The sequence below is a fragment of the Galleria mellonella genome, unplaced genomic scaffold (assembly GCF_026898425.1).
Source record: "Galleria mellonella isolate WM207_F2 unplaced genomic scaffold, CSIRO_AGI_GalMel_v1 utg93, whole genome shotgun sequence".
NCBI classification, from domain to species: domain Eukaryota; kingdom Metazoa; phylum Arthropoda; class Insecta; order Lepidoptera; family Pyralidae; genus Galleria; species Galleria mellonella.
Window position 1 is genome coordinate 3,303,793 of NW_026442176.1, and position 25,355 is coordinate 3,329,147.

The following is a 25,355-nucleotide window of genomic DNA, read 5'->3' on the forward strand; positions in this document are numbered from 1 at the left end:
TGCCTATTTAGTAAAAAAAAAACAATTAATTATAGATTTAGGTATACTGGAAAACACAATGTCAAACTTTATATAAAATTTTATGTCGAAAAAAAAAACAGCACTATTTTAATCATAACCAAATCAAAATTAATTAGAAATATGATTTATATTTAATAACAAAAAAAACAGCACTAATATTTGATGGACATATTAGATTTATTGTTAAGATTGTCGTCGACAAAAAAAAATTTCAATTGTGGCAAAATCAATTATTTAGATTTAAAAAATAAACTTCTGAACCAATTTTAATAAAATTTCTATAGAACCAATCTGTAAGTATATTCAGATAAAAAAACAATTTTCCAAATCGGTTTACTACTGATAGAATTATGAGGTACCAAACATAAAAAAAAAGTTCAACCGAATTGAATCTCTTTGTTTTTGAAGTCATTGAAAATATTTTAATTTAGAATACGAAATCTCATATCTATAGTTGGTTTTGAATTTTGAGAATTTAATAAAAATGTAAATAAACGAGCAATTGGTCAGACCCCAAGATGGTCTAGTGATGTCCAGTAGTAGTACAAATATAATTCGATTAATACTTTGAATATTTCAACTAATTACATTTACAAATTGTTTCTGTGATAATTTCAAAGAAACTTAGTTTCATTTTTATTAAGCCTTATTTAAAAAAGGCAAGTGGAGTTACTATTAGAGAAGTAAAAACTTTTACTTATGTTAGTGCCACGTATAATGATATTAAATTCGATAACCACCATCCAAAAACAATATTTTTTTTATACAACTTAGAATGGCAAACAAGCTGATGGCCCACCTGATGGAAAGTGGTAACCGTCGCCAATAGACATGAGCAGTACCATGGATATCACAGAGTATACTGTTTCGCCCATGATACCACCCATGCGTTGCCATTTCTGAAGACTCAGATTCCTCTGTACTCAGTAAATTCACGCCATATCCCACCCTTCAAACCGAAACACAGCCATGCAAACACTGCTTTATGCTTGAAACACGAATGGGACAGAGGTATCCAAGCAATCGACTTTTGTACAAAGAATATGAAATAGATAAATAAATTCTTTACTATTCATTTATAAAATACATAACGTTTTATCTCAAATGAATTCTAAAAACATGTGTGGTAAACTTTAAAGTACTCACCGTGTATACGATCCTCAGAAACTTTCTCCTTGTCGTTTCGATTTTTATCAGTGACAATAATGCTTGAATTTTATATGGATACACATATCTAAACGAATGTCCACATTTTATTTCCTAACCTATTTCTGTAATTATATATCGATAGTTTTTAATCGATAAGTAACAGAGAATCGATTAAATTAAATCGAACTGCTCTACACTGTAGAGGTCATCAAATCATTCACATAATTATATCATCAAATTAAATCACTTATTTGACTCGGTGCTGAGGAAAAGCCTTCGTCATTGAAATCAAGTTGTCAGTAGAATGATAGATATTTGACATAATCACCGCGGTAGCAAAATTGAACAGTCGATCCAGTATTTGATTGATTGATTACTTTTTGGTAATGACATATCGCGAATGACTATAATATTAAATCTTTTGAATTGTAATGATCATGTGACTGAAGGTCACAGTCATTTCATTCAGATTTATTACATGAATAGTTAGTAGCTAAAGAGACCAATCTCTGTACACACCTTTCCAAACACATGGAGATTTTTAACATTTGCGATTACACTTAAAAAAGCCTAATTAATTAACGATATCTCATCTTAGTAATACAATAAAGTTATAACTAATATACATGGGAGATATTAAAAAATATATATATTAGGGGTATAAATAAGAGCCAAAACAATACTTTGTAGAATTTCTATTTATGTATATGTTTGTTCCAACACCATGCAAGTACTAATGTAAGTGTAAGTAATTAAATATGGTTTCCACAGTTGTGTTCCTGAAGACCTTACTAAAAACTAAAAATCTGATATCTGTATTCTCTACATATGCCATCTAGAATTATTTACTTACTTCTAAAAACAACGTATACAAAGTTGCAGGCAAAAGCTAGTTAACAATAAAAGTGTAAACAAAAATTCATTTGACAAAGTAACAATTTTTTCTACACTCAAATACCCATATTTTAAATAGGATTGCTGAATAAAATCAACAGAAATATTATATGTAGTTTATAAAAATAAACTACAAATTCCAACGTAAGTACGCTTTTTGAACTAACTTACATACGATGTTTAATCGATTTAAGTCGTTTCATATCGACTTCTTTAGAGATAGTATAAAGATCTGGCGGCTCTATTTAAACTCACTGTCGTATACAAAGAAGCACCGTGAGAAATTCGTGGGAAGTTTCCTAGATCTGCGTTAAAAGATATGATAAAAAGGTGCACTTTCTTCTCGTAGTTTTTATTAAGCGGCCTCACTATTCTACCATTGTGTTATAGATAACTAAGGTTCTTTAGCGTTATATTAAGTAAACCACCGTAAAACAATTTACCATGGGCATATGACTAACGTTGGGATATTATGGGATCCACAAAAATTTCTTTAAACAAATAATCTATTAATAAACAACAATGCCAAAACGATTTTAGCAAACGAGAAAGTTTTGATAAGACTTGACCTCAAAAATAATGTTTCGTTGCATCAATATATGAATATATGATCTAGATAGATAATGTCAATCGATTATAAAAAGCTAGGGATATATAAAGAACGATGGTCTCATCACTAGTAAGTATTATATTCTGGGTGCAAGGTGTCTACCATGAAATGAAATTTCGAATTTTCGTAGTCAATTTCGTTTTTTTGTACCGAAATCGGCGCAGTAAATGGAGCTTAAAGTTCTGTTTGTTATAAATCCTACCATAAAATCCCAAAGGAACGATATTTTAATATTCTTAATAATTTTTAAAGGTAAATATTATGTAATTTTAACATCCAATTTGTATTTCATTCGGCTCCGAAATTCAGAAAACATTTCATGGTAGGCCCTCTGTTCACTTGTCCAATACGTACGACCGACTGACCCGTATCCGAGTACATCGCATCGATACAATCAATACGTACTTTCGATTCAATTCGATTCGATCGCCCACAGCGAAATAACAGTTATAGGCGCATCAGGTATAACGAAACGGTCATAAACTACGATTCAGATTTATTAGGGCCCCTTCAATCGAATTTGTCTTTGGATTTTATCAAGATTGAAGATTGTATGATTGTTGCTACGACAATCTAGGTCAGACAATTTGAAAAAAAAGTCTATGTAGCTGACACAGGCATGAAATTTATTTAATACTAGATTTGTCCACATAAACGGGATATGTAGCTGACCGAATTAAAAATACCTTCTCATATTGCACGTGTACTTATACCATATATTTCCAGCAGCAGTATTTCCGAACCGATACGACAACATAACCTTCAAGAAAAGAGCATATTCCTTTTTAAAAGGCCGGCAGCACACCTGCAATGCCGTAGGTGTTGTGGGTGATCATGGGCGGCGGTAGTCACTTACCATCAGGTGAGCCGCATGCTCGTTTGCCCCGTGTTGTAAAAAAAAATTATAGTCATTGATTAATCCGTCAAGACGCTAAGACTTAAGAAACAAACTCACTTTCACATTTATAATATTATCATTATTGTATTTTTCTAATTACAAATAACCTATTATAATATTTTAGTTGTCATGTGGTTTCGGTATTAAGTGGACCACCTCTTCTCTACTCGTGGGTATCGTAAGAGACGACAAAGGGAATATAATAGTCGAAGGATAAGCAGCAGCGTACCCTTAAAAATACCAACGACCAAGATACGACTTGGTGACCATCACCAAAGCCTAACTGCAGTACTCAACCTGTCTGCCAAGCATGTCAATTACTAGCAAAACGCCTATGGTCAAGGGACAGTTAAAGTTTGATATGATATTTGTAATAAGGATCGCGTGTCTCGTTCTATTACATATTTCTCTCTCTATACAAACAAGAGATAAATAAAACAAAAAGCTTGTACAGGAAGAGGCGCGTATCTATGTCCGTTTAAATAACAACGTTGACTTTATAAATGTAGGCAGGTGTTCCGTGCACTTCAATGTTTGTATTTTGATTGGCATAAAATTGCAAGCCGCACCAAACGGTATACTTTCCGGTGTGAGCTATTAAAATGCAATAAATTCATCACGCGGTTAATACTCGACTAGGAAACATCGAGAGGAAATCGTAAACTTGTCCGAGAAATTACATCTCGATTATGAATAGTTGGTGAGACGTCTCGCTACCAGCGAAAACTGCCATCGTTGTAGAAAAGCAGAAAATGTGACAAGTTAATTTAGATTGAGCGAGTCTGTTCTAAAGGAGTGAATGACGGGCGGAACGAATTACTTCGTTTCATTGTTAGATTTTCAAGGAACGCACTGTAGGAGCAAAGGTGAGTGCAGGAAACGCGCGTGCTATCCGACAGTCTGTTGGGACATGTGTGATATGCAGTGAAATCACTACACGATGATTGTGCAATAGATCTAAGGGTCATGTTGGGTCTTATCGCTGCCATTGTGAATATTTATAATGCAGATTTTAATTGAAATTAAGACTGAGAAACTTTATATGACATGACCGAGTAGCAAAGTGGGAATACAAAATGTCACCATTACAAATAATAATTACCAGAAAAAGATTTTTATCGTGATAAAACTAGTTGTTTTAATGACAAAACTTCTGAGCCGATTTTTAAAATTTCATTGGACCAATCTAAAAGTTAGCCAACAGATGTTCGCTGCTGAACATAAGGGTCCCCCATAGACTGCCATAAGGAACGGTCCTGAGTCACCTGCATCCACTAATTCCCTTTAATCTATTTGAGGTAGTCACTCCATCTAATGGGAATTCGTCCTACACTGCGTTTCTCCATACGAAATCGCCTGTCAAGAACTTTTCTCCCTCTTTGTTTGTCTGTTCTTTAAGCTATGTGATTAGCCTATTTCCACTTCAGCTTACTTAACCTTCGGGCTATATTCTTACTTTAGTTCTTTTGCGGATATCCTCATTTCGGATACCGTCACGCAAACAAACTCCGAAAATAGTCTTAAAGATTGTTGTATATTTATTTACAAGAATATTATGCAGTATCGTGATATTATCAGTATTCATATTACGAGCAAGTGTTATAGAAAGCGAAAACACATCAGCATTGAAATAATAAGCGTCTATATGCAGAGAGAAGTATTTACTAATGCAAACTGAACAGCAAATATGTAGAAAGGAAAATGAATTACATTATATAATATGATCGTTTATCTTTTATACATTAAATTTATGTATAAAACTAGCTGTATCCATGAAATTTATTCATTTCCTTTGTAATTTAAAAATACAAATACTTTTTTTTATATAATATTGACTTGATAGTGATATTAATAAAAACTCGAATGTATTTTAAATTTTGCAAACTCTACAGGTAAATTACTGTTTTCTTGCAAATAAAAAAAAATGTTATTTGACACTATTTAAATTAATATATAATATCAAATTATATTATTATTATAATATAAAATAATTTATATAATAACATAAAAAGTAAGTATTAATAATAAATTAACCTTCACTAGCATTATAAATGTGAAATTGTATAGCACATTCAAGGAATAAAGGAAAAAAATCACAGAAAATACTCTCGATCAAGTTACCTTTTAAAGAAAAAAAATAACTAAATAAAAATCGGTTAATCCGTTTGAGAGATACGATGTTACATACAAATAAATATAGTTTTTTTTTTTTTTTTTTAATAGGACTTCATGAGCAACAAACAAATACGAGTAATTGACCTTACCGAAAGACTATTGATATTCAATAGTCGTACAAACAGACATTCGATTAATTGATTAAATGTTTCGATTTGTTACTAATTTAATTAAAAGAGTGTATTTGTGAGAACTTTATTAAATTTTATTGTTAAAAGTTTCGTAAGAATACATTACATTTAAAAATTTTTTTATACTACCTAGAATGGCAAACAAGCTGACGGCACACCTGATGGAAAGTGGTAACCGTCGCCTATATACATGAGCAGTACCATGGATATAACAGAGTATACTGTTTCGCCCATGATCCCCCCCCCCATGCGTTGCCATTCCTGAGAACTCAGGTGTTATTCCTCTATACCCAGTAAATTCACGCCATTACCCACCCTTCAAACCGAAACACAGCCATGCAAACACAACAGCATCACGGTTGAAACACGAATGGGATAGAGGTACCTAAACAATCGACTTTTAATTTAATAACCACTGGTTTTATCTACATGTAATTAGACTGAAAAAGCCTGACTAGTTTTGGGATCAATTCGTAACTCTTAATCGTAAGCCGATGTGAGGCGAGCGCAAGCCTGACTCCATAGGTGCTTATACTCGTAGTTGTCATTTTTCGATTCGTTCACGATTGAATTCGTTTATATTTCACAATATATAATATATCTACTTGTTTACACTATCTTGCGAACTGTGTCACAATTTTTTTATTTCTATAACGGATAGTGCATCAAAATCTTAACACACTTAATTTTTTATTTCACTACTCTGTAGTAAAAGAAATTGCAGCTGTAAAATGCGTATTAAATCTACAATTGGTATATACAATTGGTTTTGCATTTTTATTATGTGAATTAGGGCTAACAGTAAGATCGTATAGTGTTGGATAAATTGAATATAAAAAAAAAAAAATAGAATGAACGGAACAGTGCGCTGGAATGCGATGTGAATATGTAAATAGAGGAAACTTCTCACCATTGTAATTTAGAACTTATTTACAATCACGTTTGCCATATATAATATACGTACATGAAAATACCAAACTGGACTATAATCCAGTCCATATGAAATTTTTTTGACAGGATTCACTTTTATTAAAACTTACATTGTGAAGTAAATATAGATACGTACATAATGAAACGAATTATAGTTTATATTTATTATTTTTGCTTTCATCGTCACCAAAGCCTAATTGCGACTACCAATCCACCTGCCAAGCATGGCAACTACTGGCAAAACCCCTCCATATGGAAGAGGCCTATGTTCAGCATTGGATAGTTAATGGTTAATATAATAATATAATTATATCGCTTACAGCTTTGCAGCAAAGGTTTCTGAATTTTTTTATATTCTCTAATAATTTTATACAATAAAATTGTTAGATAAAAAAACGTTTGCCGCCGCCCATGCTTTATTCATTAGTTAATTTACCGAACCACCCATACTTCTTCTGCTCTTACATATTTTTGATATAACCCTGAACTGGGGCTGAAATACCGAAAAGTTCGGTAATACCGAATTGAACACCTGGGAATCTAGTCTGTAAATAAAAAGACGTAGCTCATCGGGTCTGTTCCAAATTAAGCGGCTGCCATAAAGAGAAAGAGGCCATAAATTTTTGTTTTAAATTATGCTATATTTTCGAAATCTTAAGTAACGATTTTAAACTTCTTTTTGCAATTGATAAAATTATCTCCGTGTACAATTAAAAACAATATATCAACCAGAGACCGAAAATGAACCCTAAAATATTCTATATTTAGGATTGAGTTTTGATCACTGGAAATTCAGCCTAATTATAATTTATGATCAGCCTTTGAACTTCAAAACCTTCAAAATGTAAAGAAACAAATAACTAAACTAATATGAATATAAAATAGTATCAAAGTTTGTGTTCACATTACCGAAACCATTACATTACAATGATTTAACAATCACTCGTGTAGCTCCACGTACCACTACATCAAAGGTTTTCAAAGTGGGGACGCAAAAATCCAATCTGTATGGTTAAGCGCATGAATTAATTACAGGTATTAAAAAATTAAAATTGAAAATTTGGGTATGAATACAGCATTTCAGAAGAAAGAAAATTCTAAATAAAACTTTATACCCAAACAAAAAAAAACATGGCAAATCAGCCTCTGTTAGAAACCAATATATAGGGCCCTAATAGATTGTTAAGGTAAATTAAAAATGGAATCTGACTTTCATAACTTTGAGAACCACTGCTCTAAGTTAATAAAGACATAACGGGGATCGTAATAAAGGTAAAGAACAAACAAAATATTCCTATGCACGACGCAACATCCCAACACAGCATGAGCCAAATAACATTTCTATTTATTGGTAAAAAATATGGCTCGTCTCGAATGGGCTTATCCAAAACAAATTGTTCGTAACACGAAATTCATGCGTAAACGAGGCAGAATAAAGGCTGCAGCAATATAACTATTGTGTTCGAAGTATGTCAAATAGTAACAATTTATATTAATTTGTTGGTTTATACCATAAGTACAGGTTAACATCAAGAAATATGGTACACATAATGAAGTTATTTTTCAATTAAGTTTAAATTTAATTTAGTAAAAATTTTGTTTAATAGCAAAATATATTAAAATGAGAACATTGTAATCGTCATCTAGTGATATACCATGGTAGATTTATAATAAATTTATTTTTCAATTTAGTTTAAATTTAATTTAGTAAAAATTTAGTTTATTTAGTTTAATAGCAAAACAATCATTCTGAGAGCATCGTAATCGTAAGTTAGCGATATACTAACCCGATTCACACACTCTTTAATTTTGTACCAATTAAAATTTTCGATCAAAATACAAGTAGGTAATGACAATAGCAGTCAAGAAAAGCTTCTAACTATGTACCTTACCAGGGACTCACAGTCATGAGAAAAGCTATTTACGTTTTATTTTTATTTCATAATCTATTTACTTAATAAGCTATTTACGTTTTATTTTTATTTCATAATAAAATAAAATTAAATAATAATAATTTAATATTTAACTTTTTTTATTATAACGCTAATATTCTCAATATAATAAAACGTACTTGACTGTTTTTATGTACTTATATGTATTTAGAAACACAGGGAATGGCTTTATTTAGGATTAATCTTTTTGTTACGTTCCATTTTATATATTAAAAATATGGGTTACTTAATTAAAGATTGTGACCCACAAAAAACCGACTTCAATTGTGACAAAACTAATTAATTTGATTTAAAAACTAAACTACTGAACTGATTTTGATAAAATTTCAATAGGATCAATCTCTAAGTATATCCTTTTATATAAAAATAAAAATCCAAATTGGTTTACAACTGACTGAGTTATGAGGTAACAAATATAAAAAAATACAAGCGAATTGAGAACTTCCTTTTTTTTTTTTACAACACAGGGGGCAAACGAGCATGCGGCTCACCTGATGGTAAGTGACTACCGCCGCCCATGATCACCCACAACAACAACAACCTTTTCAAAGTCGGTTGAAAATATGAAAAATAAAAGAAAAATGAAAGTCATATCCATGTACGAGTATATACATAATGATCAATCGGGTATCGCTTTAAAAAAAATCGTTCGAAGTCCTATTTTTTTTTTTTATACAACTTAAAATGGCAAACAAGCTGACGGCCCACCTAATGGAAAGTGGTAACCGTCATCTATAGACATGAGCAGTACCATGGACATAACAGAGTATATAAACTGTTTCGCCCATGACACCCCCCATGCGTTGCCATTCCTGAGGATTCAGGTGTTATTCCTCTGTACCCTGTATATTGACGCCGTATCCCACCCTTCAAACCGAAACACAATCATGCAAACACAACTGCTTTACGGTTAAAACACGAATGGGACAGAGGTACTCAAGCAAACGACTTTTCTACAGTCTCCCTCTGGTATTTCATTTATAGTCGTAGTTGTACATAATCATCTTGTTACTCAATATCTATTATGATAAAGTGTACACAATAGAGTCTTTATAAGTGAACTAGTTGCAATTTAGTTTTCTCCAGTGGTTCTCAACTTTCACCTTTGCCACCTTTTTGTTTTGTCACGCAGTCGGCCAACGCGCTGTATGCAGTGCTCCTGATTAGTTTTGTGACAAATTGTAACAGTATAATCTGTAATGTAATACCGTGTAGTCCTGACATAGAATGGACTATCACTTCTTTTACGATGGGTGTCGTAAGAGGTGACTATAGGAGTTTAATGGTTGAAGGATGAGAAATGGTAACCCCGCCTACGCTATCAGTATACACTGGCTCCCACCAGTGAGGTTTGTAGGTGACGATGAATGTAGGTCCGGAGAAAGGGATTGTTAGTAATGGGGAAATTAGATCCAATTACTAACTATCCCTTTCTCCCCAGCTTTTTGCTGTTAGGTATGCATACATATCTGAAGACCGATCGTCACCACAAATAGCGAGGATCGGTCATCAAAATACAGGCAACGGGATACCCGAAATGAGAGAGACAAAAGAGGGAATGTAGGGCACGGTATTATTATAACCACACAAACACACAAATCGCTGGAGCCTCAAGCTGCGATTGCTAGTTCACAGGGCGTGTTATGAAGAACTAGCCAACAATCCTCCGAAAATATATTCCAGAACATTCAGACCCGACACAATTCAGAAGAGTTCATTTCCTAAATTGGCCTAGTTAGTCTCGAACATAGGACCTCATTTACGCACTGGACCGTGTTTTCCATTGTTCTATAGAAATTATCAAATAAATATTACATATTTTATTGTTACTATTAATAATCAGTACAGTGCAACGCTTACCTGCATCATCACAGCCAGTCATCTCGGTGATGAGCCGCTCCAGATCCGGCGTGATGAGTCGCTCCTCATCCTCGGCGTGGGTGTAGTCCAACGCGGTATAAATCACAATGGCCAAGTTCACCACCAGCTAGAACAATGCAATAAGATTTTATTTAAAAAATCAAATTAAAATGTAATAAAAAAAAAGGGTTCTAAAATCGACTGATTATATTTGGGGCTACTTTGTTACAGGATTATATCGCCAATCCTAAATCAGTTTCAACAATTATTTTTGTAATTGATAGGGTTTATTCCCATATTATTTACAACCTACTTCAAAAGGGGGAAAGGGAGTGTTAGTAATGGAGACTGAGAAACCCATTGTTAGCAATGTACCCAAAACCAGGTCGACATCCTAGCGGTTCTCCCTGGAAACTATCATGATTAATTCCTGATGAATTCGTCATGATGGGCTAACTGGCCTATTTTCATTCTTATCTATCATCCTTCACTGGTGGAGCACCAGCATATCCCGTTAGCGCAGGCGGAGTTACCATGCCATTTTCACCCATCAAAAAAAACCTACTTCAAAAAGAAGGTTCTCAGTTCGTTTTTTATATACTTGTAATTTTAAGTATTTTTTTTTATATTTGTAACCTCATAAATCCGTCAGTTCTGAACCGCACTGGAAAATTATTTTTTATCTGAAAGGATATACCTACAGATTAATATTATGGAAATTTTATTAAATCCGATTCAGTAGTTTAGTTTTTTAATTAAAATAACTGGTTTTATCACAATTGAAGTCGGTTTATTTTTGTTTCTGGAACAAAATTTTAATAATGTTTTATCATGTTTTGTATTATAAGTATATAAACGTTATAAATAAAATTTTCGCAAGATGATTTTAATCTGTTTTGTAGACGGTACATGTCATATTTAATATAAAATAAACTAAAGTTTGTTAAAAATAAAACATAGAAAATAAAAGGGTTTTATTGTAATTGTTATTTTTTTTTCTCGACGCAAGAGATCATTGACCAAAGAAGACTGACGTTCAATAGGCCATATGTATCAAAAATCTATGTTTGGACTACACGCAGTAGAGGTTCATGAATAAGCATCCCTACAGAGCTCAAGCTACATAAACTGTATAAATAAGCGGTCCACATTACGTACTCCCAAAACTGATTACGTAATTATATTAAATTCTAAGTGACTTCTAAAAGGAAGTTCTGAACTCACTCCTTTTATAAGTTTCGTGATATAATAATTATATTGGAACCATTTTTGATAATAGTTTTTAAATCTAATTAATTTAAAACCTATTATGAAAATTGATTCTGTTTGTTTTGTATCAAAATGTTAATCTTGTGTTATTTTTATTACAATTAATGTAACTATTTTTTGTAGGATATAGTTTTTACACGACGTTACGCAAGTGAAAATAGAGGTAACTTCTACCTACAGCGAGCCGCTTATATCTAGTTTGGACTCTGTATGGATTCTTACTCATGTGGCGAGAGCGCACACCGTGACTATCAGAGCAGCGAACGGAAAACTGCCTAAACCATTGTGCTGACTGCAACTACATCTGTTGAGCTCCAGCGTAGAACAATTCATATTAAATTAGGGGCCAACTAATAGAGGCAACTATTTCCCAACATCAAGTGCAACCGCTCCCGTCTGCCTGCAATGCTACACTCCATTAAACTGACGTTTAGAAACAAGATTAATGTGAGCCTTCATGTTTAGGAGTGATTCGATTTAATTATTATGATATATTTTTCCACGGTCGGATGGTGGAACAATACTTAGTTACTTACTAATAAAAGCCTTGGTAATTTTATACACACTAGGGAAGATATATCTTGTAGATTTCAATGTAAAGTGACGTGCTTGTTGAGTGCTGCATGAAAAAATTTATAAAGAAACTCTATAAGTGCTTTGCCAGAACTACTTGATTTAGGGTATCAATTTTTGGTCCTATATTAAGCTTAATAGAAACATTTAAATTGTGAATTATAAACATGGAGTTAAGTTATTTATGTAACATCTGACGACCCTAATGATGTAGAGGTTCAACGTGCCACCTTATTTACCAATGGTCGTAAATTCAATTTCCGCAGAATACAAACATTATTTTGTATTTAAGTATAAGTACGTCTGCTTGTATTTATTTGTTTATTTCTATGTATAATACGTATATGTCAGTATGATCCCGGCATATATAAAGAATAGACCTACCCTTCCTTTCCCGTGGGTGTCGTAAGAGACGACTTAGGGAACTAAATGGTCAAGAGATGGACAGCAGCATCCCTCTTAAAACACCACCAAATGTTAACGGTAAAATAACTCCAAGCGTAGCAGACGTGGTGGAGAGGTCTATATTCAGCAATGGACAGTTAATTTATAAAATATACACAAACACTCAGGTAATACTGCTGAGGTTTTCCCAAGAGACTACAGCATGGGGTTCTTCAAAAGGGGGTAAAGAGGTTTCTTCAGGGTCGGCAACGCGCGCATAATACCTCTGGCATTGCAGGCGTTCATAGGCTACGGTACCCGCATACCATCAGGTTGGCTGTATGCTTGTTTGCCGCCTCAGTGGTATAAAAAAAAAGAAAATTATTAGGTATTTCTACTAGTTGTCTACCCGATAGTGACTTTGTTAAGTTTAGAAATAAATTGTTGGTTAGAAATAAATTATCCAAAAGTGTTTATTTTACACCAATAAATGATGGATCTAGTTACTATAGAGCAAAGAGTACAATTAATGCACTTTCCGGCCGATGTATGGGACCATTATTCATGTAAAGGTTGATACTCCACTATTACTTCCTATACAGTGACGGAAGGAAGCCTAGTTTTCTTGGAACAAACGAAGGTGAGGTGATAGCGGCGACAGAGTACAAGGTTCATCGTAATCGCTATTAAAATAATGCCTATTTATGTACGTTCATGCTATTTTTAGTTTCCACTGCCATTAGTTCAGTATCTTTGCTTGGCAGCAACCTATCTAGAATACTAAGTACCTATTGATTTTATTATAAGAAAAATCTAAATAACTTTTATGTAGCTAGAACATAAACTTTATGTCCAACGAAGGTTATTTTTAGGCATGGGTAATCCGGTAATCGATACGATATCTATATATTGGGTTACGCTGGATATTAATGGCTGAAAAAAGGTCATCGCCCATTGCAATATCGCCCAAATTGGTCGAATATTTATTTTAGAATATGTTAAAAGTCTGTTATCCAATATTATTTTTTGGATAACAGACTTTTATCATATTCGTTATTGGACCAGTCTATAATATATAGATAATGTACCTAAAATATAAAGATATTGCTATATATCATAGGCGAAACAGTATACTCTGTTATGTCCATGGTACTGCTCATGTCTATAGGCGACGGTTGCCACTTTCCATCAGGTGGCCGTCAGCTTGTTTGCCATTCTAAGTTGTATAAAAAAGAATATATTACCCCCACCCCTAGTTATTTTGCCACCTACCGCCACCTATCGGATTTTTTTATCAAAATAGGGATTGGAGCAAATAGTACAACACATACAAAATGTTATAAAAATCGTTTAAGCGGTATTAGAGGTTAAAGTGAATGGACATGGCGAAACGAGATTTTTATACAATAACATTAAGTAACAATATGTAAAAGTAAATTTATAGAATAATTTATACCAAATCTTTACTAATATTATAAATCTGAAAGCCAGTTTGTTTGTTACCTTATAGTACCTTAACGACTTAACCAATCACTATGAAATTTAGCATACATGTACTAAATAAAATAATAAATACACAATACTATATGAAATGGAAGAGGACATAGACTACTTTTTATCAGGATCAATGGACATATCCCGATAACACGGATAAAGTTTCACGTAAACTCTAGCATTTAAATCATCGTCATCATATCAACCTTTAAATGTCCACTGCTGAACATAAGCCTCCCCCTTAGGGTGTTTTTCCAGTAGTTGCCACGCTTGGCAGGTGGGTTGGTAACAGGTTGGCAATTAGGCTTTAGAGATCTTTTAAGAAGGACACTGCTGCCCATTCACCCCCTCGCCCTTCCTCGCCCTCCCTTAGTCGATTCTTACGACAACCACGGGAAAGGAAGGGATGCATTTAAATATTTATTCCGAATTAATATCCTTCTAGAAATATTTATTTGATATTAGATAACGTGTAGTAAAACTCGTTAGGTTAGTTTCCGACTTTGTTACTTCAAAATAAATTGTGACCATATAGAGTAGACTCAAACAATTTGTTTATATATCACACCTGCCTAGTTCAAACTTAGCTCAGGTTACGCTCTCTTAACCCTTGCAGACTTTCTCTCCGATCCTTAGAAGGGTCTGGCATAATGTTGTACTGAGTAGGCTATTCTTGGTATTCGATTAAAAAAATCGAATCCTGATTCGAGTCTGAGGACTCGGTTGAGTATGTACTCGAGTACTTGCATGAGTATTCGCGTACTTCATCATCAACCGCATGTAATCTGAAACTTATTTTAAATCCTATTAATACCAACCAAAGGTAAAAAAAAAGAAAAAGAAGATAAGAGATTGCCGTAGCGATAAGACCATCTTTTCTACCTTTACGTTTATATTTGATCTGTACTTTATCTCAATGTATTTTAATTGAATTTTCTATTGTCATTGTATATTTTTGTGTATTAGATACAATAAAGAGTTAAATAAATAAATGAATGAATAAATGAGTATACTTTATTTGCATTATATAATATAGGAAATTAGCAAGATAGATAGATAGATATATCGTTTATTTGTTTGTTACTAATCACATACAACATGTTCATAAGAATAGATAATACATAAAACAACATAAGATTTATAAAATTGTGTTATTATGTGTGATCTGCAGCAATACAAAAATGTCGAAGCTCAAGGAAGTTCAAGAAACAAAACACTGATTTTCAGCTTTAACCCATTTGTGCTAACAAACACAACGATACAATTGTATAAGTACAGTAAGGCGGTCTTATTGCTGAGAGCAATCTTTTCAAGACAACCTTAACGTAAAGGACTAATTGTTGTACATGTAGGTATGATAGTACTGTATAAATAATAAATATTATAAATGCGAAACTTCGTAAAGATGGAACAGAAACATAAAAACTAAGAAAACACGAACGCGACTAGTAACATATTCGAGTGCTGCAAATCCTCATAATACTCAAGACCTATATTCGAATATCTTGTATTCGAAACCTATATCTTCAATTAGGTATTCAAGTTTTCAATACATATACAGGTTTTGTATAATAGGATGAAAATGGAATAACAAATCTATCTACACTATCAATATATGTTGGCGGGATACCTGTGAGTGATGACAGGTGAGAATGAAGTCAAGTCAATTTGACTATCGTGACAAATTCATCAAAAAAAGATGGTCTATGTGGAGGTCAACCTAATAGAGTATGTGCATTTGTAGGATCACACTAACCCAAGATATAGCAAATTATAATGAACCTATATTTATAAGTAATCATAATTGATAAGCAATGGCCATGTTACCGCAAATTCCTTCACTTTTCAACTTAGTACCTATTGAGTATTCGAGTCGGACTGACTCGGAACATCACTAGTCTGGCAGACCCGTTGCGAGATACTGACCGAGTGAACTGCGGTCAACGAGGGGGCATCGGAGTCATCGTGTAACAATTGCTTGGCGAATCTGTAGGCGTTTTAGTCTCAACTCCGATTTGTGTTTACTATTATTTATTAAGCGCCGACTTATGTTTCCTTGGTTAAAATATTCAGTTTCACAATCAGAGTACTTCCTTTAAAAAAATCTCATGGCTTCGATATCAGTCTGTACAACGAGGGAGCATAATATATGCAACTAGCTTTTACTCGCAACTTCGTCTGTATGACCTGGTTATATTTACTGACCGGGGTAAAAAGTAGCCTATATCCTTCTCGATCCCATACAATACGTGTATATCAAATTTCATAATGATTCGTTAAGCCATTAAGGCGCTATAAGGTAACAAACAAACTCACTTTCACATTTATAATATTAGCAAGGATTGTGTAGAGAAAATTTTAGTTTTCCGCGACGTTATCTAGCACATGTATTATATATATTGTAGAGTCTTTGAATTAATGAAATATTTTACAAATTTCATATATTTTTCTCTTCTACTTATCGTAACGTGCCGTATTAACTAAAATGAACTATTTTGCCCCTTTCTTTTGCGCTAAATTCCCTATTTGAAAGAAAGAGGCAAAACAGTGTTTTAGTTATACAACATAGATATATAAAATAGAGGGATAAAAATATAAATGAGGATTTGGTAATTTGATTATAAGTATAATGTAAATACTTATTGAAAAAAATACCACATAACCATCATTAGTAATTTCTAATATAAATTATAAAATAAAGTAAATGAAATATTAAAATGTCTATTTATAGCAAACTTGGAGCCCATTACATCGCAGTTTCCCACGGCGACTTGATTGATACGACCACTCAGCTTGTACTACATTATCTAAGAGCGAATAAGAGCCGGCCCACACGGTCATCTTGAAGTTTTTACAATCATTAACGTGCAATATGTCAAATGAGGAACCTTAAAAAATAATTTAAAGTACACATTTAAATTAACTTTCACGCTGCATTCTGTTTTTTGAGTATTTACAAGCTTAATGACTATTACATACCATAATTTATTTCAATAATTTAAAAAAGGAACTATTGAGTTTCTTACAGGCTCTTCTTAGCAGATGACAACTTTTAAAACATTGCAGTAAATTAAAAAAAAAAGTTACTATTGAAAAGTGCTTGTAAACAAGTGTATTTGAATAAAAATTAGTTGAATTTGAAATAGAAATTTATAAAAATTTAAACAAATGAGTAGTTATCGCGACAATAGTACAGTCGATATCCAATAGTAGTACAATTATTTTTTTTATACAACTTAGAATGGTAAACAAGCTGACGGCCTACCTAATGGAAAGTGTTAACCGTCGACTATAGACGTGAGCAGTACCATGGATTGCACTGCATGCGTTGCTATTCCTGAGGACTCAGGTGTTATTCCATTCCATACCCTGTAAATTCAATGCCATATCCCACCCTTAAAACCGAAACACAGCCATACAAACACAACTACTTCACAGTAGAAATACGAATAGAACAGAGGTGCCCAGGCAAACGACTTTTGTACAAAGTCTTCCTCTGGTAAATTGATTATGATTGAATAGCTCGATTTATAAATAATTTCATTTAGAGAGTATGTATTTATAATGTGATAATTTCAACAACATTTGGTTGTTGAAATTATCACATAAAAACTATTATTTTTCATTCAATAGCGTTTACTCTCATATTGTTATCATTATCATTATTATATAAGCCGTTAACTATACAAAGCTTTCCCTATATGGGGAGTATTGCCAGTAGCAGTCACGCTTGACAAGCGCAGTTAGGCTTTAATAAAGTTTTAAAAGGGACGCTACTGCCCATCCCTCGACCATTAAGTTGCTTTAGCCGCCTCTTACGACACCGACGGAAAAAGAGAGGGTGACCTATTTCTACGCCGGGACCACATAGCTTAGAATATTATATATTTTATGTATTTAAAATTAAAAAATTAAATTAAAAAATTACAAAAATATTTGCCCAATGGTTGACTGATAGAGAACACCGTCCGGTATTCAGTCCGTCAAATGTACATAGAATTTTACTGTGCATTAAAATTTAAATAAATAAATATTGTTATACTTCGTATAAATTTTGTTACAATTGCTACATTTTTTTTTATTAATTACCATTTATTAAGTTTCAAACTCACTAGTATAAAATTGTTTTAAAAAAAAAGCCTCAAATGTAAAATTTATCATAGTAACAATTTGAAACCAATAGAGACAACTTGCTCACTGGCTAGCTGGTAATTTTCCCTATAAAATTGCTTACAACTCATTACTACATGACAACCAAATATTGTGTACGACCAGTTAATTTGTCTCGCACCTGCTTTCGAAAAGTAATTGCTATTATGATTAAAATATATTAGGGCTGCTCTCAAATTGAGGTGAAAGCTACTGAAACTATCTATTAAGGTGACAATCACTTTTATTTCTAGCGTCCCTGGTCATTTTTTTTTATACCACTGAGGTGGCAAACAAGCATACGGCCCACCTGATGGTAAGTGGTTACCTGCAATACCAGAGGTATTACGCGTGCGTTGCCGACCCTGAAGAAACCTCTTTACCCCCCTTTTGAAGAACCCCATGCTGTAGTCTCTTAGGAAAACCTCGGCAGGGAGCTCATTATTTACGCAACTTGCAATATCTAGCAAGCATTAGATCTCCCTGATCGAAAGTGGCTACTGTCACCTATAGACATGAACAGCATCATGAATATCACAGAAAAGGGAACACACCAGAGGGAGACTTTGTACAAAAGTCGATTGCTTGGGTACCTCTGTCCCATTCGTGTTTCAACCGTGAAGCAGTTGTGTTTGCATGGCTGCGTTTCGGTTTGAAGGGTGGGATATGGCGTGAATTTACTGGGTACAGAGGAATAACACCTGAGTCCTCAGGAATGGCAACGCATGGGGGGTATCATGGGCGAAACAGTATACTCTGTTATGTCCATGGTACTGCTCATGTCTATAGGCGACGGTTACCACTTTCCATCAGGTGGGCCGTCAGCTTGTTTGCCATTCTAAGTTCTATAAAAAAAAAAAAAAAAAAAAAAAAAAAAAAAAAAAAAAAAAAAAAAAAAAAAAAAAAAAAAAAAAAAAAGAAAACTTAGTGACGCCTGTGATATCCTTCATGCATTGCTATTTAACATTATCATCTCAGCCATTTTCCTTCCACTGCTGAACATAGGCCTACCCCGTAGACTGCCATAAGAAACGGTCATGAGCCATCTGCATCCACTGACTGATGTCACTCCATTTAGTGGGGGGTCGTCCTACACTGTATTTGCCCATACGGGGTCACCACTCAAGAACATTTCTTTCCCATCGATCGTCGGTTCTTCGAGCTATGTGACCAGCTCATTGCTACTTCAGCGTTGCTATTCTTGAGGACTAATGTAATATCACTGCACATTATTCCCTTCAGACCGAAGCAACTTGGAGGCAGAAGCACTAATAGCATTTTATCTTCACAGGTATACCCATGAAGATAAAATGCAGCTATGACATGAATGAAATATAAGCTGACATTATAAACAAGCAAATAAATATTTGACCCATCCACAGAACAGTCGGCTAATGTCAAATAGTAATACAAATAAAAAACGATATTACGATTGAGAGATAAAGAGACTGAGATTAACACTTCGACCTTTATTATTTTATTTTAGTATAGATGTTAGTAAATCGATAAATAACAGATTATTATAAGTTCTATTACACGTTGTGCAAAATCTAAAGCCATTCAAATACGATCGCTTACAACTAATACCTTGTAAGGAGTTATTAAATCAATGGCCGTTATTGTTATGGTGCCGCTACGGTTGCGTCGTGTGACGCAACGCCATGCAATCCCATATTGCACGATATTAGCATACAATACCTTCGATAAGATGCCGATAAATTTGGCTGTGGTTTTCTAATAACTCGGTTGTTTTGGTCAATTTTCAATGTAATGCATGCGGGTGCGCAGTATTTTAGTTATTTTTGGATTTAAGATTTTTTTATAATACTTAAATTGCCAAACAATCTGACAGCCCACATGATGGAAAAAGGCAACCGGCATCCTTTGATGAACATAGTGCTTCTCATTTCTATAAGTACTGTTACCTACACTGTAATACCTCATGCGTCGCCACACCTGTGAGCTATGTTATTTTGTCTCTGTACCCTATAATTTCTCTGCCATATCCCTCCTTCAAACCGAAACATAAAATCTCTCACTGGTACATATAAAATGAGATGTACTAGTGTGTTCCCATTTAAAATAGAATTACAGCGAAGCATAACTGCGTTCAGACACTTAATTAATTTGATTTGTCGCCTGTCACAGTTATTGTTACCACGATTGTAACAATATGCGCGGCCAACTGTGCCTTTTGAGGTGCGATAAATTGTCCAATTGGTTAGCAGTTTCGCTTGTTTATATTTGTATTTATACAATATATTTTTTAGGAAAGGAATTGTTAGTAATGGATACTGAGAATCCCATTGCTAGCAATATACCCAACTAGGTCGACCTCCTCGCGCTTCTCCCTGGAAACTATCATGGTTAATTCCTGATGAATTTATCATGATGGGCTAACTGGCCTGTTTTCATTCTCATCTATCACCCTTCACTGGTGCTCCGCCAGCGTATCCCGTTAGCGCAGGCGGGGTTACTATACCATTTTCACCCATAAAAAAAAATCTCCAATTTCCGTTGTTTTATATATCATTACATATTATGACATCCATTTTATTAATTGATATTATCAGCCGTTATCTATCCATTGAAGAACATAGGCCTCCTCCACAGACTACCATAAGGAACGGGACCCTTCCTTATGGCAGTTTACTTTATAGGATTTTGCTAGTAGTTACCATGTTTGGCAGGTGGATTGGCAACCGTAGTTAGTCTTTTCGTGATGTTTTAAAAGGGACGCTGCTACCCATCTATCATTAAGTTCTATTAGTTGTTCTTACGACAATCACTCTAAAGAAAGAGGGGGCCCATACAATGGGACCATACGGTAAATATTAATTATTTATATTTATTTTGCCATAATTTCCAAAAAGAAAAGTATACACTTTTATAACAATTAGATATATTGTATCATGCTTTATTTATTTAGAGCGGCCCGTCCCGGCGTCGCACGGGTGGACATTTTTACATTTTAAAAAGTGGCCATTAAGGCTGCACACGCTATGGAAGCTTAAAAATGGAGTAACTTCTCCCGTTTTACCAACATTTCCCTTCACTGCTCAGCTCCTATTGATCATAGCGTGATGAAAAGTATACTATAACCTGCCCAGGATTATGAAGAATAATTGTAACAAGTTTCGTTAAAATTCGTTGAGTAATTTTTGTTTCTATAACGAACATACAGACAGACAGACAAAAATTTTACTGATTGCATTTTTGGCATCAGTATCGATGATATGATAGTTATTTTGGAAATATATTTCATGTACAGAATTGATCTCTCTACAGATTAGTAGTAGGATTTATATGTGGATTATTTTATTACATATTTATTGTTATTAAACGCAAAACAATACTATAAATATCATAAAATACAGTTCAGGATAGGCAGAAGTAAAATAAATTACAATTTAATGAAAGATCCTGAGATCTTTACAAAATACAGATAAATTGTTAAAACTGATTTTAACAATTTATTTGTATTTTGTCATTTATCTGTATTATGTATTTTTTTAAAAACCGAATTGTTTTAATATATGAATAGTGAATTTATTAGTCAATATTTTTTTTTCTCACACCAGTAATTCTTTAAGATTAAATAAAGTACAATCAAATGATTCAGTACGCCCGATAGTACGGCATTTGACCCGTAAGTGTGGGACACATTGACTGCTGTTCCTAATTGAACTAACGCAATTCAGCTGTGTGTACACCACATAATTTGATTTGTTGCCCGTCAGATGTCATTATTGTTTCAACAAAATAATATTAAACAGAGGGCCTACCGTGAAATGTTTTCCGAAATTTCGAAGCCAAACGAAACAGAAATTTGATGTTAAAATTACATAATACATGCCGTTTGGAAATATTAAAAATGTTAAAATATTGTTCCTTTGGACTTTTATGATAGGATGTATGACGAACGAAATGTTAAACTTCATTTATTGGTTCGATTTTGGTATAAACAAAAACACGAAATTGAGTCCGAAATTTCGGAATTTCATTTCATGGTAGACCCGCTGGTTGATTACACATTTAAAAGGCTTGCTACGTGAATTTGGGCACAGGCAAAGTATCTTTATTTATAAAATAGTTTGTCCTGACTAACTATCAATGCACATACAAAACTATAAATCTACAATGCTGAGTTTTGGAACATATGTTTATTTTATAACATGAGCAGCAGCTGTGAATGACTTTATTTAAATTTCAACGTAAAGAGGATACACTTTATCACGCATGTAAAGTCGCGTGCAACAGCTAGTACTTTTATACAATTGGCGACCAACCCAATGAAAACTGGCAAACTTAAACTATTACGTACTGATATTGGTACTTCACATACGTTGCCATCCCTGAGACTAAGGTATTATACCTACTAACAGACAGTATAATAATAATAATATATATATAATATTTTAGGTATTCTGATGTTATTAACAAAAATCAGTATTATTAAAATTAATTATGCCACGAAAATTCCAACACATTTAAAAGCCTAATTCGATCTATAAATATAACCCTACTTTTCTCGACAGTCGGGTAATTAATACCGATCTAATCACGAGTTAACAAAGTCACCGGTACAATTAAAACTAATTATAATAAATAATTATCTGAATAATTGAAATTGATACAAAATTAGCGAAGATCCACGTAACATACACACAAAAAATCGATAATCGTGTTGAGAATATTCATAAATTCGTAAAACGGAAATGCTTCTGTTCCGACTACGCTCTACTCGCAAATTATGGCAACTGCCAAATTTGCATGACAATAACGAAGAGAAGCGCAAGTCCCAACGAAGTTATGAGAATTAGGTGTAACACGGAGCGTGAAAGTGTTTTTGCAGTAGTCAATTTTAGTAGTTTTGTTTCAACTTACATAATGTGCGACTAGGATGCGGTAAAATTTACTGTTTGTTTATGGAAAACTGATTTGTTATATAATACCCGTTTTAGGCTACACTTACTAATTTGAGCAAGATTGAAATCGCCAAAAGGATTAGCTGCTCAATTTAGTTGTACGCGTTAAGAGATATTATCGTTCTAATTTTTAACCGATATGAATTCACTAAGTTCAATGAGTAAAGAACAAAAGAAAAAAAATCCTATTCCCTGTTCAAAATATATATGCTTTTTATTATTTACATATAAATTTACACACGCGTCGACAATACGACAGCAATATCTGAGAACTCACAGATGCTAAATATTCACGAGGGACATACCACTCACGACTCGGGACGAGCGACGCCGCGTGGCTGACCTATACCTTTACTATGTAGCTAATGTTTTATACAATAGGAGTTGAATAAGTTTGTAAGATAGGATACATGGTCGTAAAGATGTGGGAAGTACATACATGTAAGCATAAGGAACGCGGATTGGTCGAATTACATTTGACACGTATTTTTTTAAGAAAAAAATGAATGAGATATTCATCGTCAATCGTGATAAGTTTGAGGTCAACCCAGGAGTCATCATCATCATCATTTCAGCCATTGTCCGTTCACTGCTGGACATAGACCTCCCCCATAGTCTACCATAAGGAACGGTCCTGAGACGTCTGCATCCACTGACTCTCTGCAATGCATTTGAGGTCGTCACTCTTTCTAGTATGGAGTCGTAACGCAGTGTAGGAAAACTGCGTTACAGGAGTAAAGGGAAAAAGGGATTGTTAGTAATGGGAGCTAACAGCTCTACTGCTAACAATATAGTCTATCAGGTCGATCTCCACGTGGATCCCCCTGGAAACCATCGTGGTTAGTTCTTGTCGAATTCGTCACGAAAGGCTAACTGAACTGCTTTCATCCTGACCTGTCATTTATGACTGGTGCCTCGCCAGCGTATACCGATAACGCAGGCGGAGTTACCACTTCATTATCACCCAAAAAAACCAAGGAGTAAACGCTACTATATGTAAAAATACTAGCATCATAGCATAATTTTAAAACCAAGTGAATTACATACTTTTTTGAAATCACTTTAAATGAAGAAATCCGTTTTTTTTTTTTTTGTTAATAATATTTAATAATGCTAACAACCTGTTACACAACGGTTACAGTTGACATGCTGTCCGGTATATTGACAAAAGTTTTTCATGTTTCCCGAAACGCGTGGACAGTTATATCAATGTTTTACAGCGAATCCATTAACTGAACCAGTTTTTATAATAAGTTCATTTATTCAGCAATACTGCTTTACTGTTACAGAATAAAAAGTTAGGTATTTTAACCGACTTCAAAATGGGATTCTCAGTCTCCATCACTAACGATCCCTTTCCCCCCGCCTTCACCTATTAGGGGGGTTTTGCTAATAGTCGCCAGGCTTAGCAGGCGGGTTGGCAACCACAGTTATTCTTATTATACCTATATATATTATTATTACCTTAACCCTTAAATTCTCTATGTCGCCTCTTACAACACCCACGAGAAAGGAATTGGTGGTTCATTCTATGCCGGGACCACACGGCAATGTGGTATAAAAAGGAATAGGATTAAATTAATTAATTCTCTTATAAATATTGCTTTTACCAGACCCTTTCGCCTTTAAATGTATATATTTTTCCCCTGACTGATTAATAAAAAATTCTCACGATACCTTTTCCCCTTGGGAATTTAAAAATAATAACCTATTCTTGGCATTGCTATGCTTATTAGTAATCCCAACTTTATATTGTAATGTTGAAAGGTTTCTAAAAAAAACAAACTATCTATTTACACCTAAAATTTGCAAATTAAAATAACCTCATTAAGGAATCAACGACAGAACAATGATACGGCTAACGAGGCATTTAGTTACACAACAAGGAGTTGTCAACAGCGCCACCTAGCGGAAATAGAAAGTGCTATGCAAATATGG

The 25,355-nt window shown here is 33.8% G+C and overlaps 1 protein-coding gene across 1 annotated transcript in view; it reads right to left on the reverse strand.

Annotated features, from left to right (window-relative positions):
- Positions 1 to 25,355, reverse strand: part of LOC113516863 (protein spire) — a 251,706-nt gene that overhangs the window by 91,892 nt on the left and 134,459 nt on the right. The window contains exon 3 of the mRNA XM_052902561.1: positions 10,621 to 10,747. Within this exon, the coding sequence (XP_052758521.1) occupies positions 10,621 to 10,747 (127 nt within the window). The remainder of the gene's footprint in view (positions 1 to 10,620; positions 10,748 to 25,355) is intronic.